General features: G+C 45.2%; 1 protein-coding gene across 1 annotated transcript in view; it reads left to right on the top strand.

Moving 5' to 3' along the window:
- Positions 1–16979, top strand: part of PKD1L1 (polycystin 1 like 1, transient receptor potential channel interacting) — a 291862-nt gene that overhangs the window by 36492 nt on the left and 238391 nt on the right. The window contains exon 6 of the mRNA XM_088445652.1: positions 2057–2225. Coding sequence (XP_088301778.1) covers positions 2057–2225 — 169 coding nt within the window. The remainder of the gene's footprint in view (positions 1–2056; positions 2226–16979) is intronic.

Below are 16979 nucleotides of genomic sequence, written 5' to 3' on the forward strand. Positions count from 1 at the left end.
TATTTGAAATTGCAACACATGTATGTAACCTGTAAAAAAAATGTCTTTGTATTATTTCTGTAAATTAAGCATTGGATTTATTTTTGTAAATAAAGTATTCTTTATTAGTCTAATTCATATCTGTTCCAGAACCCAGTCTTTGAGGAGGAGATTAGATCGCAAGTTTACGCTGCAACTGTATTAATTGTTAGAAGCAGGGCGTAGATCGCTAATTGTGTGGTTGTCTGTGTCACAGAGCCTGAGCAAGTGTGAAAGAGTGTACGCTATAACTAAATGATTGCTAGAAGCAGGGGGTAGGCCAGCTAACTGCGTGGCAGTCTGTGTCACTGATCCTGCGTAATTGTGATAGAGTGTAGGTTATCACTGAATGGTGGCTAGAAGCAGGGGGTAGGCTAGCTGTGTGGTAGTCTGTGTTGCTGAACCTGAACAACTGTTCTCTAGAGTTAAGGGACCTTTGGCTCCTGGAATTATCATGGATGGTGGCAGTAAAAGGAAGTGTTGTACAGCCAGGATATGTAAATTACGGCATTCTGACCATAATGTCTATATGCAACTAGTGAGGGATACTTACTGAGGTCCCTGACAGTATCCATTGTAATGTAATCTGTGTCTCACTTAATGTGGCCTATCGCGGTGGTGCTCAGTCTCTTCAGCCCAGAATTCAAAATGGGGCATGCCTACACCCCTTTAGTATCGGTTTCCAACTGAGCTCTTGTCGTCCTTGGTCTAACTATAATGCTTAAGCCTGACTCCAAATCTAACCTTCTCCAAGATTTAACATTCCATTAAGCTTATGCAGTCCAGCTCTTGACCATAAACATAAACTAAACCTTCCATAATGGTTACAATAAATGAATCATGTAATCTTGGCCCTGCCACTCTTCATAGAGCTGCTATTCGTGAATTTTCCACAATGAGGCAGGGCCTAATGACTTGAAAAAAAAACTCGGCCCCTATCAGAAGCCACCTGCATCTTCTTTCCGGGCTTCTCCCGGAGAGGCGATTCTTACAGTAGGTAAGTATGATTTACTACTAGACTGTCAGCCACATCTCTATGACGGGATCAGTATGAAATACTGGCGGCTGGAGAAGCCCGACAGGAGAAGCTCGACAGGAGGAGATCCCGACGCCAGCTGATAAGTACCCTAATTCTCCCCTCCCCCCCCATAACTCTCATTTATGGGTGCCTAAGCCTAAAACTCCCAGTGTGGTGCCTATCCCTTAATCCTCCCGGGGGTGCCGAACCCTAACCCTCCTCCCTAGGGGTGCTTAACCCTAACCCCCCAAACCTAACCCTAACCCCCCCAAAACCTAACCCCGCAATGCTCCCTAAGTGTAACCCCCCTGCAGCTAAAGCTAAGGACGCCCCGTACTTACCTCGTTCGGGCTGGCGTCCTTCGGCGTTCTGGCATTGGGATTAAGATAGGCGTCAGTATTTCGACGCCTATCTTAAGTCCCCTGTCGGGCATCTCCTGTTGGGATATAGACCAGCGGCATTTAGTCTGCCAGTCTATAAACTGCATCCCCTCTACGACTGATGCAAAAACAATGCTGTTTTTCAAGTTGAATATCAATAGTACGACAAGAAATACTTACAAGTACACTTAGAGGCAGACTTTTTATGCGTACAATCAGGGAGTGGAGAGATCTTGCTATTTTTTTTACAAGTTCTGTGTTGTGGGTGTTTAGGTGGAATTGTGGGCTCTGTGAGATGTGATTTCAGACAGATCTCTTGCACCTAGGATAGGGCTGGTGCAAGTGCATGCTGATAGTGATGACAGCTACTTTCACAAGCAGATAGAATGGGGCAGTGTGGCCGCATTGATGCGTGCAACTATTAATACAAGAGAACATCCACATGTATTTCTGAGCACGCAATGTGACATGTTCGGCTGGCTTGCGTGTAACTCTGAATCAGCTCCTCAGATAGTAAAATACATTTATCTGTAAGTGATGTCCAACTATTGTTAGAAAAACTTGTGGCACCAAATCAAGCAGGCATAGATTTCTGGATGGGATACAAATCTTCTTTTGTTTTTAAATCTTTTTTATTCAGCAATTTACATTTTTACCAATGGAACAGTCTTCTCAACGGACACATACATCAATTTTACGGCAGTGACTGAAGAATATGGATCTTTGCATTTTGTGTGGCAGTTTGAAGGCAGTTTACCAGAGAGAGAAAACAGGAGAAGCATAATAAAACGATTCACCCAAGCGAAAAGGTACGTAACACATGTAGTAATGATATTCATGTGATTAAACAAATTGTGCTAGATTTATTTAGCAATATACAGTATAGTTCATCCTGCAAAAGTGTTCACTACTCTCCTGTGAGCCCACAATCCGCTTTCTGCTAATCACACTTCAGACAGGCAGTCCAAGGGAGAGGAGTCTGCCAGTCCATTCTGACATTAGCAGAGAAGTCTCTTCTACTTTTATTATAGCAGCCCTATTCGGCTTCTAGAGGCTACAGCTAATGAAACCCCTAGAACCGATGCTGTTGTTGCTGTGCATACGCATGGCTTGATTGTGAGGTCTTTTTCCATGTTCTTTTTTCGCGCATGCGCAATGGATAGGGGACGGACCGCGGCCAAGAGAAGGGATGCTACAGCCCAGGCGTACAGGAGGAAGGTAAGAACTGCCTCAGTGTTTTTCTTTAGTTGCTGATAATAATAGCTAGGTTTATAAAGAACACATGGGAATCATGATTTGAAATCCAGCTTATCTGGATCTCATGATTCAGTTTACCAAAAAACTTGAATATTGTTTAATAAATCTGCATTTCTCTCGAAAAAACATCAGGACTGCTCCATGCAGTAATATTTCCCTGGGCTCCGTGTTCATATCATTCCCTTTGCTGAAAACTAGCATTGGGTGACACTGTGATGTGAGCGTGTAAGCTGATGGACAATCAGAAGCTGGAATTATGGACACTGCTTCTAATTGGTCCTCCTATTCACACAACCCTCTAAAAAAGTGGCAAATGTAAATGTTTTTACAGATATGTGATAATATAGCTTTAAAAAGATAAACTGATAAAACGTTGCCAGTCATTTGTAGTAAGACAATATAACAATACAAATGCTAGAGTAGAGAAGTTAAGTTAGTTTTTTTGTTTCATTAGAATAGTTAATTATATTAATTAATTTCTTTTGTTTTATTTAAAAATAATATATTTTATTTTTTCTCTCTCACTATACATACTGTGGCTGTAGGTCTTTTTTGTTCTGTGTGAGTTGCAGTTGGTGGTAACAGTATGTCTGCAAAGGGGGACCAACCTCCCAAGCATAAGCAGGGTGCTGTATTACATTAAACATGTTTTAATTGTGCTGCCAAGCTCCCTCAGGGGAGTAGGATGCAGGGATCCTTGTGTGCAGACTGTGAGGTTTAGGTGCCTGTGCTATGCTCATCTATGGACTCTCCATCAGAGGAGGTGTTACTGGTTATGGCTCAGTCCATTGCAGCTCTGGCTAAAGAGCTACGAGAGGTTTGTGGCCAGGCTAATGTTAGTGCATCAGCCTCTATACATATGCAGCAGGCTCCACCATCTCAGTTTTCTTCCCCTGAGTTAGCTAGCACCCCAGTGAATAGAGATATGTCTATTCAGATGGATAGACTTTCCAGGGTCTGTTCTTCTTTAGAGACAGCCTTGGGCTCGGCTGGTGCGAGTGCTTGTAAGCAACAGCCTGCCCAGACACTGCAATTCTTGGGGGAAGAGGAGGATTCAGAAAAATAATCTTCTGCTGTGGATGGGGAGGTATTAGATCAGGAATGGATAGACCATTCTAGTTGGGAAGACAGTTCTCCCGATAGTTTGGGTGTTACTGAGTTTATTCAAGCCATTTGCCAGACTTTGAAAATTGAATTCGAGGAGACTTATGATGAAGCGGATTCTGCAGCGTTATTTAAGAGAAGAAAAAAACATGTTTTGAATTTTCCTTTTTATGCATTTTTCTGATGTGCTGGAGGATTCCTGGACTAAGCCAGATAAACGTGTTGAGCTTCCAGCAGGATTTAAGTTTACTTATCCTTTTGCTGAGAAAGATACGGCTCCATGGGAGGTACCTCCAGCAGTGGATGCACCGATTACCCATTTAGCAAAGACTACGGTTCTTCCAATGGCTACTGCAGCCACATTGAAGGATACTACGGAACGTAAGTGTGAGCATCTGCTCAAATCCTTGTTTTCTTTAACAGGTACTACCCTGCATCTGGTGTTGGCAGGGGCCTGGGCTACCAAGGTCATAGAAGCCTGGTCAGACCAATTAGCAGAAGCTATTCAGTCAGGTGCAGATTCTTCGGATATCCTTATCCTGGTGGACAGCCTGAAACAGACTTCAATTTATGTGAGTCATGCGTCTTTAGACACTATTTCTCTTCTGGCAGGTATATCAACCTTATCTGTTTCGGCCAGAAAAACATTGTGGTTACGTTCTTGGCAAACGGATAGCAATTCCAAGAACATTTTGGAGGGAGTTCCCTTTACAGGTCAATCTCTGTTTGGTCTAGAGCTGGAACAAATTATCGCTTAGATGACTGGTGGAAAAAGCCAGTTTCTTCCAGTTCTTACTTCCCGCTCTAGGTTTTCTAGGTTTTGGCCCTTTCGGTACTCTGGTAGGTTTTGGCCTATGCCCCCCTGAGGTGCAACGGGAGGTCAGAGAGTGGGTCAGTTCAGAGGGCGTATGGCCATGTGGTCCCATCGCCCAGGTACCCGTGGGGGTCACAGATCCTTCCAATGACTCGGGTCAGGAGGATTTCCAGCCCATTGGTATAGGTAGCCGTCTTCTCTTTTTCAGGGAGGCCTGGTTTTGGTCAACCACAGACCTCTGTTTCTGGTAAAAAAAAAGCCAGAAGGTTCTTTTCACCCCATTTTGAATTTAAAAAGTCTCAACCTTCACTTAAAGGTGAGAAGGTTCAGGATGGAGTCATTATGTTCAGTAATTGCCTCTATGGAAGTAGGATAATTTCTTGCAACCTTAGATATAAATTACGTGTATCTCCATGTACCTATTTGGGAGCAAGACCACAAACTGCTCCAGTTTGCAGTAGGCCCCTGGCAATTTCAGTTTCGGGCTCTGCCCTTCAGGCTTTCCTCTGCACCAAGGGTGTTTACAAAAATTATGGCACCTGTTCGACACTCTGTCTCAGCAGGTTTTTTTGCCCGAGCACAATATCACGGAGTTGCAGTCCCTGGTGCACATTCTTTTGTCTCTACACAGGGTTGTGCATGCTATGCTGCATGCAGCTATTGGGGAAAATGGTGGCCATGTTCGAAGCGGTTCTGTTTCCACGCATCCATTCCAGGTCCCTTCAGCATTTCATTCTTCTGCACTGGAGGAGGTGGGATCCCTGTCTAGATCGACAGTTTTTTCCCCTACTAGAAATTTAATTTAGGCGCCTGTGACTAGCTGCTGATTTAAAATATTTAACTTCAATCAATATCATATAAAATAAACAAAATATTAAATGCAGGTGGAAAATCGGTTTAGATCACAATATATACTAACAACAATTATGACATATGCTTATTAAATTAGCATTAATTCTTAGTCATTTAGTTTATAATGACTTTAGTAACATAACACAATTAATTCAAACAGTTCATCTGTATATAGGAATTTGTTGTAGCAGCAATAGAGTTGTTAATTGAGCAGATTAATTTCAGAGAGTACAGTTCAGCAGTGTGTTAGTAAGCCGAAGAGTTAATAAACCAGCAGTTAATGGAGACAAAGTTCATGCATGTATTTAGTGAATTCCTCTACCTAATGTCTCCAGACAGTCCGTGCCTTGGCTATCTTAAATAGTGTGCCGATGTAGTGATCTCTTGGCACTCAGGAGCCAAGGTCTGCACTGCTCATGAGCTGTGTACCTGAGTATATATAGCTCATGCGACTCCCGACTGCTCACCCGGCTACTGGTGGCGCCGAGTCTCAGTGTAAAGGGACCTCCGCTCCCGTGACACGGCCTCTCCACAAGCCCTGGATAGGGTATGCGGGTGATGCAGGTATAATCCACCGCTATCTCGTGCTGCTAGCCACCGGATGTTGGTGTATAGACTTCCTGTTTCCGCGTTCCACCTGCGTGTCACTGACAACCGACCACTGACCAGGTGGTCGGTTGTCAGTGACACGCAGGTGGAACACGGAAACAGGAAGTAAAATATTTGAAATCAACAGCTAGTCACATGCGCCTTTATTAAATTTCTAGTAGTTTACATATATCTGTGAAGTATCCAGACCCATATTGTACGGGCAGCCTAGACTAGGCTGTACTATACACACATAATTGTGTTACCTAGAAGCGCTCACCTATTTCTTTTTAGTTTTTTCCCCTGTCTGTTCAGGTGCGCCAATCCGTGGGTTGGTGGCTCTGCACTTAGAGGTTGCCAATTCTCTCCCTGGGAATGGATGCTAGTAACTACAGACGCCATTCTCCAGTGATGGGGTGCAGTAGTTCTAGGGTCCCAGTTCAAGGGTGTTTGGTCTCTGGAAGAGAAGATGTTGTCAATAAAAGCGCTAGAGCTGCGAGCAGTCTTTCGTGTTCTGGTTCATGCGCAGGATCTTCTCAGAGACAGACCCTTACAGATACAGTCAGACAATGCCACGGTGGTGGCATAAATCAGACAGGGAGGACATAGGAGTCCTATGGCTATGGCAGAGACCACCCAGATTATGATATGGACAGAGAGATTTGTTCCAGCCATATTGGACATTTTTATCCCAGGGGTGAACAACTGGGAAGCCGACTTTCTCAGTCGGCACAGGGTTCACCCAGGGGAATGGTCACTGCATCAGGACATTTTCAACATGATTGTGGAGGAATGGGGTCTCTCAGAGATAGATCTCATAGCTTCCAGGTGGAACAGGAAGCTTCCGAGTTATGGGGCGCGGTCCAGAGACCCCCTAAGCAACTCTGGTGGATGTCCTAACAGCCAAGTGGTCCTTCCACTTCGGGTATCTTTTTCCGCCAATTCCCATGCTCCCACATGTAATCAAGAGGATCAAGCGTGAAAAAACTCATGTCCTTTTAATAGCGCCAGACTGGCCACAGAGGTCGGATCTTCTGTCTATGATGACCAACCAACCCTGGAGACTTCCACTAAGAGAAGATCTACTGTCACAAGGTCCATTCCTCCATCCCAATTTACCTCAACTGGCTTTAATGGTGTGGCACTTGAGACCAGTCTGAGGTCCAAGGGGTTTTCTTCAGCCATTATCCAGACTATGGTACAGGCTCGTAAGTCATCCACTTCTATGATTTATTATAGGGTGTGGAAAGCTTACATCAGGTGGTGTGAAACTGGGAATGTTTCTGCTTCCCAGTTTCGCTTGCCGCATTTACTTTCTTTTTTACAAGATGGATTGTCCAAAGGCCTTTGCCTATCTTCCTTGAGGGGTCAGGTGTCGGTCTTGTCTATATTTTTTCAGAGACATCTGGCGTCCATACCAGACATCAGAACTTTCATGCAAGCAGTATTGCATGTCCAGCCACCTCATGTTTCACCAGTCCCGCCTTGGGACCTTAATTTAGTTTTGGCTGCTCTTCAGCAGGCTACTTTTGAGCCCCTTGAGAAGGTGGAATTAAGGTTGTTAACTTGGAAAGTAGCTTTTCTTTTGGCAATCGCCTCAGCTCGCAAAGTTTCGGAGTTGGCAGCTTTGTCAGCTAGCTTTCCCCTTTTGATTTTTCATAAGGACCGAGCGGTTCTCCGCACTCGGGAATTCTTTATTCCTAAGGTGATTTCAAGATTTCACCTAAATCAAGAAATTGTGGTTCCAGTATTGCGTCCACCTGATCCAGAGAGTCCTGTCCGATTTTTGGATGTGGTACGAGCACTCAGAATGTGGATAGGACTTCTGCCTTGTGTAAGACAGACAGCCTGTTAATACTTTATGATGTCCATAAAAGAGACTGGCCAGCATGTAAGCAGTCTATTACTTCCACTATCAAGCGGGCCTATATAGCCTTGACCGAGTCAGTACCTGAACCGCACAAATTCGACTCGGGCTGTGAGTGCTTTTTTGGCAGCTCGGCAGGGTGCCTCGATTGAGCAGTTGTGCAGGGCGGCCACCTAGTCCGCAGTGCACACATTTACCAAATTTTATTGGTTCCACACATTTGTTGGTAAAGATGGGAGTTTTACTCACAAAGTTTTGCATACAGTATTGCATGTGCGTAATCCCCCTCTCTCTTAAGGCTTGCTTGGGGAAGTCCCAGCATCAGTGCTTCCCAGATTGGATGAAAGAAGAAACAAGATTCTGGGTTACTCACTGTAGAATCAATTCCCCTGAGTCCATCTGGGAATCCCTGAGTTCCCTCCCTGATGTGTGTGATGGATTCTTATGTTCATCTCTTATTCTTCTCCTTTGGCTTTGCTAGTCAGATAACTGGAGAGCTAGAGAAAGGGGGGTATATAAGGGAGGGGGCGTTTCAGTCAGTCAATTATTTTTAGTGCCTACTCCTCGGCCCATCCCTCATATCCCAGCGTAAGTGATTTTCAGATGGACTCAGAGGAATTAATTCTACGTGAGTAATCCAGAATCTTGTTTTTTAAGATTTGGGTCTGCTTTACACTCTTAGCACACCTCCTGCTGTTTGTTCACATATTTCTGCTAGAAAGTTTGTGTTGGAGGTGCTTTCTTGGAGTACTTATTATGTCTTCCAAGAACAAGGCTTGCAGATCTTGCCTTATCCCTCTGTCTCCTCAGGACCCATACAATGACGGTCTCTGCATGCGATGCTTCATGGCTACATAATGGGAGGCTCTTTCAGCTGCACCATCCTCTCAGGAACCAGCTTGGGCTGCATCATTGATGCAGGTAATGCCTCAGTAGCTTCTGCACCTCCACCTTCTATGATAGGGCCGTGCACGCCCAGAGTTAGTGGTCCGATGGAACCCTCTTGGATGCAATTCTTTACACAGTCAGTGTACAGGTGCTGCTGGACAGGGATAGGATGTCCAGGCATAGATTATCCAGATGAGAGAGTTCTACTACCTTATCAGCGGATGAGTCGGACTCGTGCATTTCCTCTGACCACGAAGCTAGTTTTTCAGTCACTTCGGATGGAAAAGCTTCCTTGGTACATGAGGCGTTGCTATCTCTGGTGGACATGGAGGCCTTGGTTAGCGCCATTAGATTGGTTCTCCTCATGGATGACTTTAACCCGATGCCTAGATCCAAAGCCCCTGCCTTTAAGTGACCAAAGTTAGAGATAACTATGCTTCTGGCTTCTGTTCAGCTTCAGGATCTGCTGGAAAAGTCATATGCCCAGCCTACTCAGCGCTTTCAGCTGTCTAGGCACCTGGCTTTTTTTTTATCCGTTGCCAGCTAAAGAGCAGTCTAAGTGGAAGACCCCACCTCCTGTGGAAGCCCAAGTGGCCTGTCTAGTTAGTTCATCTATCCTACCTATTCCTGATGCCTCTTCCCTTAAGTATCCTATGGATCGGAAGCTGGAAAACTTCCTTAAGATGCCTTACTCTATCAGGCGTCCTGCCCTAGCATCAGCCTGTGTGGCAAAGGTTGTCAGCCCCTAGGCCTCAGCTCTGGTACTACTCGGAAAGAGCTGATGATTCTTGTGGCACATTTGAAAAATGCTAGAGCTTACTTGGGAGAAGCTGCCGTCGACTCAGGGATCTTGGCATCCAAGGTAACGGCAGCTACAGTCGCGGCCAGGAGAACTCTCTAGCTTTGCTCTTGGTGGGCCGATGCCAATTCTAAAAGAGCCTTAGGCCCTCATTCAGAGCCGTACGCTCTGAGCAGAGCGCACGCTCTGAGCAGAGCGCACGCTCTGAATGAGGGCCGGGCTCCATTTTCATGGAGCGTCCTCCTGGACGCTCGTATAGCTGTGGGTCACCACCCACAGGCTATACGAGCGTGCTTTGTGATGGCCGCGACGGTCGAGACCATCGCGACCATCGAAATTGCGAGCCGGAGCCTGCGGTTGAGGTTTTCAACCGCAAGCTCCGGAGTGATTTTGGCTCTATCAGAGCCAAAATCACTCCCACTGACATCACTAGTGATGTCAGTGGGCCGGCTTCTGACGGGAGGCGTTCCCGTGGGAACGCCCCCGTCAGGGAGGCACGCCCCCGGCACGCCCACCAAAGGGGGCGTGCTGTCAATCAACATTGACAGCACGCCCCCTTTGATCGGACACAACGAGCGAAGGACTTTCCTTCGCTCGTCGCGTCTGGCGCATGCGCACGACAGAGCTCCCTCCGTCGTGCGCATGCTCAGTGCATAACATCGACCCACTTGCGAGCGGACAGCCGCTCGCGAGTGGGTCTGAATCAGGCCCTTAGAGTCGCTTTTTCTGGTGATATTCTGTTTGGCCAGGAATTAGACAAAACTGTTGTTACTATGGTGGCATCTAAGACTGCTTTCCTTCCCTACACGGCACTTCCCAAAGCTAAATCATCTACTTTTCTTTCCTTTGACCTGCAGGGAAGAGCCAGGGGACAAAATAGTCTAGCTTCCAAGGTGCATCCTCCAAGGGATCTAAGCCCCGTGGTAAGCACTCCTGGGCTACCAGATGGCCTGCTATCAAACCAGAAGACAAGCCTGCCAAATGATGGGGAGGGCCTCCAACTGGAAGATCCCAGGGTGGGAGGCTGGCTTCTGTTTTTTGCCATAGTTTTGATGGAAACCACACCAGACCAGTGGGTCAGAGGAGTGGTCTCGCAAGTATATGTGCTAATTTTTTGGAGGCATCTTATGTGATTTTTTACCACAGGCCTCCCTCAGGACCCAGAAAAAGTAGAAGAGCTCAAGTCTCCCTGGCTCAAAGGGATGCCAGTTTGTATGACAATCTCTTTCTAATTCGGAAGGTGTATGGCTCATTTTGACCTATCCTCAACTTAAAGGAGCTGAACAAGTTTTTGCTTTTCTGACCTGGGAGCATTATTTTGCCGTGCTCCTTTTCTAGTTTTTCATACAGATATGGCCGTTCTCCAGACAAGGATCGGCTATCTATATGTGCGCACGGTTATAATAAAATATTAAGAATACTTCCCAAATATGGTGATTCTTGTAAATAGATGTCAATAGATGATTTCTACGTGGACATGAAAAACATCAAAAATATGTACACATCGTGTGATATACTACAAACTAAATTTTATTCACCACAAAGAGAGATAAGATAATAAAAATAATAATCAATAAAATGAAAAAAAAAAATAAAAAATAAAAAAATATGAAAAAATAAAATAAAAAAATTGTATAATATATTGTAAAGGACAAGCTTGATGTAACCTTCAGTAATAAGTATACCAAAAATGTAGAAACAAGGTATATGTATGGAATCCTTAAATGATATTCAATATGAAATTACCAGAAGTCCCATTTCCTGAGGGCTCGTGGATATAAAAGGTGGAGGTTTTCCGGATAACCTCTCATCAACTCCTCGTCAGGGGGCTTCTTATAATGTGAGTCTCACAAGTCAGGTAATCCTGTCACCAAATTCCAACGTGTTTCGAGAGCCAAACTCTCTTCCTCAAGGCTGTGTGACAAGGATTCCCACAGTCTGCCTTATATACCAAACCTACAGCAAAAAGGAGAGGGGGGGGAAGGAGCAGGTGCACACTATAAGCACTAAGAATACATTCTATAAGCACTAAGAATACATTCTTAGTGCTTATAGTGTGCACCTGCTCCTTCCCCCACCCTCTCCTTTTTGCTGTAGAACTACTGGTCTCAGCATGGTAGCACCTATTATCATGTTTAATATTAGGATGTGCAGCCCAGCACCTCCCATTTCCTGTGTGTGTGTATTTAAGGTACATTCTGAAGGTGAGACCCCTTCTTTGGGCTAGCACTCTTCCTGCCTGCCCCAGGTGATTTTAACTGGTATGGGTCCTTGCATTGCAGTACACACATCTAATGGGCTCTATGATAGGTAAGTCCTTGATAAATTAATTAGTGTGTCAGTATTAGAGATGTTAGGGACCCACCTGTATAAGGTTCACCGTGACGTGGTAGGTGGACAAACATCTTTGGCCAAACATGTACTAACAAACCTTACATTTAGAACCATGTTAATTATTGCAGTCTATTATAGATATTTTGATAATTTGTATTCTTAGTGCTTATAGTGTGCACCTCCTCCTTCCCCCCCCTCCTTTTTGCTGTAGAACTACTGGTCTCAGCATCGTAGCACCTATTATCATGTTTAATATTAGGATGTGCAGCCCAGCCCCTCCCCTCTTATATACCACACCGTCAGACAACTTCCGGGTCAAGGGGTAATTTATCCCATCTGTTTATAACCACTTTTTAGAACATCGCAGGGGAGGGTTTTCCTATCCCCTATGATCTCTCAACATTATACACTGATACTGGACAAAAACAGCCTCTTTAAAGAACTAGTTTAAAACATTGCGTGCGTGAACCGGAAGTGCGTCACTCCTCTACTTCCGGTTCGCGATATGCCTAATAGAGTTACTTGCCGCAGTCATTATGATCATATATGTTGTATAGATTCCCGCAAATCTATAAAAACCATTTTAATTCAAAATCAGAAATGAGTCCCCTAGGTATAAGGGTTTTTAATTTAAATATCCAATTCATTTCACTCTTAGCCAGACGTTTCTCTTCATTTCTATCTTTCCATGAATTCTTAATATTGTCAATGGCCATAAATAATTTTATTTCTTTAGTAGAGCAACCGTGTACTTGTTTAAAATGGTTTGATAGGGAGAACCAAGGATCTGCGTAGGTCAGATTCTCTGTTTATTTTATATGATTTCAATAAGTGAGGCTTGCCAGCCTCTGAACAATCGTTGGCCCAATGGCATCCGCTTGACTATCTGCCATGCCTATTAAGCGGCAAATCTTCTGGTCCCGGTGGTGGCTCATTCCACCCGGTCGTTTGGGTCTTCGTGAGCAGTACAGCAAGGACCATACTTTCCTTCGTTTCTATGCCTTTGATACGTTTGCATCTTCGGATTCCACATTTGGGCGTTCAGTTCTAAGCGCAGCTCAGGGTCATCCCCGCCCTTAAGGGGACAGCTTTTGGATGTCCCAATGTTCCTGTGCCCCCCTAGTTGATGAAGAAAGAAAACAGGATTTATGTTCTTACCTTATGTTCTTACCTGTTAAATCCCTTTATTTCAGTCCATACGGGGCAGAGGGATTGTGGGGGTTTGCTCTTTTGTACACTTCCTGTGATTGTGTGTTTCTGTGTGTGCCGGTCTTCTTTCTCCTTCTCCTTTCCTCCTCTTACCTGTTAAAGCCCTACAAGTCCATAGGCGGCACACGGACACTGGGTAATGCCTGGAGAGCTGGAGTCTGGGCACCAAATGGTCACAAATTTTTTCCCCAATGTGCTCCGGCTCCCTCTCCTGCGGGGTATGGGCAATCGGATAAATGAGAAGATAACACAATTATCTTCTCCATTAATTCCCATCTTGCTGAGTACCGCACTGTAGGGATCAGCCATTGATCTCTACAGTGCTGTACCGCTTGTTGCTATTTAGCAAAGCAAAAAGTGTTAAATCAATTGAAAAATCTTTACTTTATATAATTCCATTTCAGAATGGCGTTATATGAAGAAAATATCCTGAAAACTGCAGGGATAGAGGGAAATTTTCCCATAAGACCTGCAGCATCTTGTAACTCCGCCCAATCTCTGTCCCTGCTTCCCGGTGACCGCAGACAGGTAAATCCAATTAGTGCATGTTAAACCTGCCTAAATTGATTGACATGTGTATACAGGCTTTATACTAGCCTGTATACATTTATATTTATGTGCGATTATATTTAACATTTATATATAAATGTTAAATTTAAAAGCACAAATATATATGTATACAGACTAATATAAAGCCTGTATACACATGTCAATCAATTTGGACAGGCTGGAGATGCACTTATCCCATCGGCGGTCCCTGCAAGCAGGGACGGAGACTATTATTATTATTATTATTATTATTATTATCCTTTATTTATATGGCGCCACAAGGGTTCCGCAGCACCTTACAAAGTACAGAAACAAATAAGCACACAAGAAAACAGTTATTAACAGTACAAACAATGCAGGACAAGTGTATGATTTATAAACATTGCTGCATAACACCTAAATAAGCAGCAAGGTGTCAGCAACCAAGTGTTAGTTGCCGTTGCAAATGAAAGTAAAAGTAAGGCAAGGAGAAGCACGTGAGGGAAGAGGGCCCTGCTCGTGAGAGCTTACATTCTAAAGGGAAGGGGCAGACAAACAGGGGAGACACAGATGGGCTAGACAGTGAGAAAGGAGCATAGAGTAGTGGATTAAGATGAGCGCTGGAAAGCTTTGAGGAAGAAATAGGTCTTCAGAGCCCATTTGAAGATTAAGAGCCAGAAACCAAAGTTATGGAGGAATTTTAAGCTAAAGCCAGGGGTAGGATAAAAGGCAGCTACTCGAAGAAGTTGGAAGAGGGGGCTGTTATGAGTGTTGAATGCAGGGGCGTTTTAAGAGAGGAGGGGGCCTGTGTGCAGCCTCCATTTGGGCCCCCTCCTCTCTGGCAGGGCAGTAGATTCTGGCTTTTTGCCAGAATCTACTGTGCATGGGCAGATCTCCGAGGGCCTGCTGAGGAGGAGAATGCCGCTGATGTAAAGGGGATACCCATCTACAGGAAGAATCTGACAGCCTTTTGCCCAGGGACGTCGCTGCTCACCTGCTATCATAAGCTGCAGAGAGGACCTGCCACTGCCGGTAATAGTTTGCCACAGTCTGGATCCTGGACATCTATCAGAAGATGCTGCTGGGAAGGACCAGCCTACTGCCGAGGACTGCCGCTATGGACTGCTGGGAGAGCCGGAGGACCCTAAAGGAGGACCCCATTGGCTGAAGGCTGCCGGTTGGAGTGAAGAGCCCGGAGGAGGCGTGTACTGCTGGGACTTGAAGGAAAGAGCCTTCCCTGAAAAATTTCCACTCCGCTGCTGCCTTGAGGGATCCCCGTCGAAAGGCAGACCCCACACATGAGACGGGCCGTACTGCTGGCCTGCTGCAGGCAATGAAGGGGACAGCCCCAGAAGAGGAGATCGGATCACCACCCACCGCCGGGACTGCTGAAATGCTGGAATGTGACAGCGCTGCTGTCACAGTTAAGGCACAGTGGCTGCTGCTGCAGAGAGCTGAGCCTACCCAAGGATGTAGAGCAGCACTCATAAGACTGCGGAAAGGTGAGTATAAACTAATTATGGGTGCAGGGTGTGCGGTGTGGGCCTCCCTGGACCCAGGAGCCTGTGTGCACCGCACACCCTGCACCCATTATAGATACGCCCCTGGTTGAATGGAAAGAATGAAATGGAGGGTTCATAATGTAAGAGTTGGTAGGAGTGACCCAAGGATAGAGGGACTCCAAGGCCACCACCATGTAAACCTCCAGGCCAGGGTGTGTGAGAGAATGTGAGGCTCCCCCAAAAGAGATAGCTGCAGGAGCAGTGGGATCAGATGGGTAAATTAAGGGTTTGGTGATTGCAAGGAGAATCAAGGAGTTGCAAATGGGAATGCAGATTGTAGTGTGATATTACCGATTGAATTCGCATTGTGAATTCAGCCAATATCACAGAGATTTACTAAAAATCGCTTGCAGGGACAGAGCTTGCGATAAAACTCTGTCCCTGCGAGTCCCCTCCGCACACTTATCACGGTATTTTCGCAAAAATTACTGTGACAAGTGCCCGCGCATGCGCCGACTGGCTGTCGTTAAGCCCCACCCTTCGCCGCTAAGCCCCACCCCCATGATCGTGGATTCTCCCATGACCTGACCCCCCCCTCCCTTAATTACACTTACCTGCAGTGATCAGAGCTCCGGTCAGCTGACACCCCATCCTGCACTGGGACCTGGTCAGGTGACGGCCGGGCCCCAGTGCAGGATGGGAGACCAGCTGACCAGAGGGAGGACATCATTGGAGCCCCGATCTCCGGTCCCTGGACTCAGGTAAGTTTTTTTTTTTACTATTTTTTTTTCTTTTTTTTAGCAGTGTATCAGCATGTGGTCTGTTTAGACCACACAGCTGATTCCTGGGCCGGCTCCAGGCTCTGCTCTGCCTTTTAGAGCAGAGCAGGAGTCCGGTAACCAGGGAAAACCCTGGATAACGCCACCCCCAGGTGGCGTTATTATCACAAGGCTTCCTCTGGTATTTTTTCCCATTTTATTTTTAGTAATTCTGGCCAGATCACATTTCCCATTACAATTATGGGAAATGCGATCTGCTTACTAAAAATAAGTGATAATTAGGGCTTGGAGTAGAATTTTACGAATTCTACTCCATTTGCCCTGTAGTAACTTTAGGTGATACTAAAATAATGTGAAATGGGTGTGAAAACACCCTTTTCACTTTATTTTAGTAAACATAATGTTAATAAATAGAGCCCTATGAGAACAGGGAGGGTACAGGGTTTAATGGTGGTGCAGCAGGACCATGGTGGAATAGAAATTAATAATACTGGAGTTATGGGAGATGCAGTGGAGAGTATTAGATGGGATGAAGAGAGACAGAGGAGAGGAAGGGGAGAAGGTGGAGGAGACTATGGATGGAGGAAAGAGGTGGGAATTGGTAGTAGAGGAGAGAATAATATAGCTGCTGAATGAGGGGGGAGCAGAAGAAAAGAGACATAGGGGTAAATTTACTAAAGGTCGATTTGGCATTTTGAGTGATTTGAGGTGCGATTTTCATTCGAATTTGCTTTTGGGTGTTTACTAAAGGCCAAATCGAATGTAAAATCAAACTTCACATCTAATTTTTGGTCAAATCGAACGCAAAAGGACCATTGAAAAAACATTGGTACGGTTACATAGCCCAACACACAAAACCCTTATTTACTATCATTCGATTTGAAATCGACATCAAAATCGGACTTCAAATCGAACTTCAAATCACCAATAGATTAGACCTGATTCATGCTTTCGATTTGAGCATGAGCAGGTCGAATTGAAACAGATACATGCAGACATCAGTGAGATGCCTGCATGTATTTGACTGTAAAAAGTAATTAAA

Source organism: Taudactylus pleione, unplaced genomic scaffold (assembly GCF_031769625.1).
Source record: "Taudactylus pleione unplaced genomic scaffold, aTauple2 ptg000386l, whole genome shotgun sequence".
Lineage (NCBI taxonomy): Eukaryota > Metazoa > Chordata > Amphibia > Anura > Myobatrachidae > Taudactylus > Taudactylus pleione.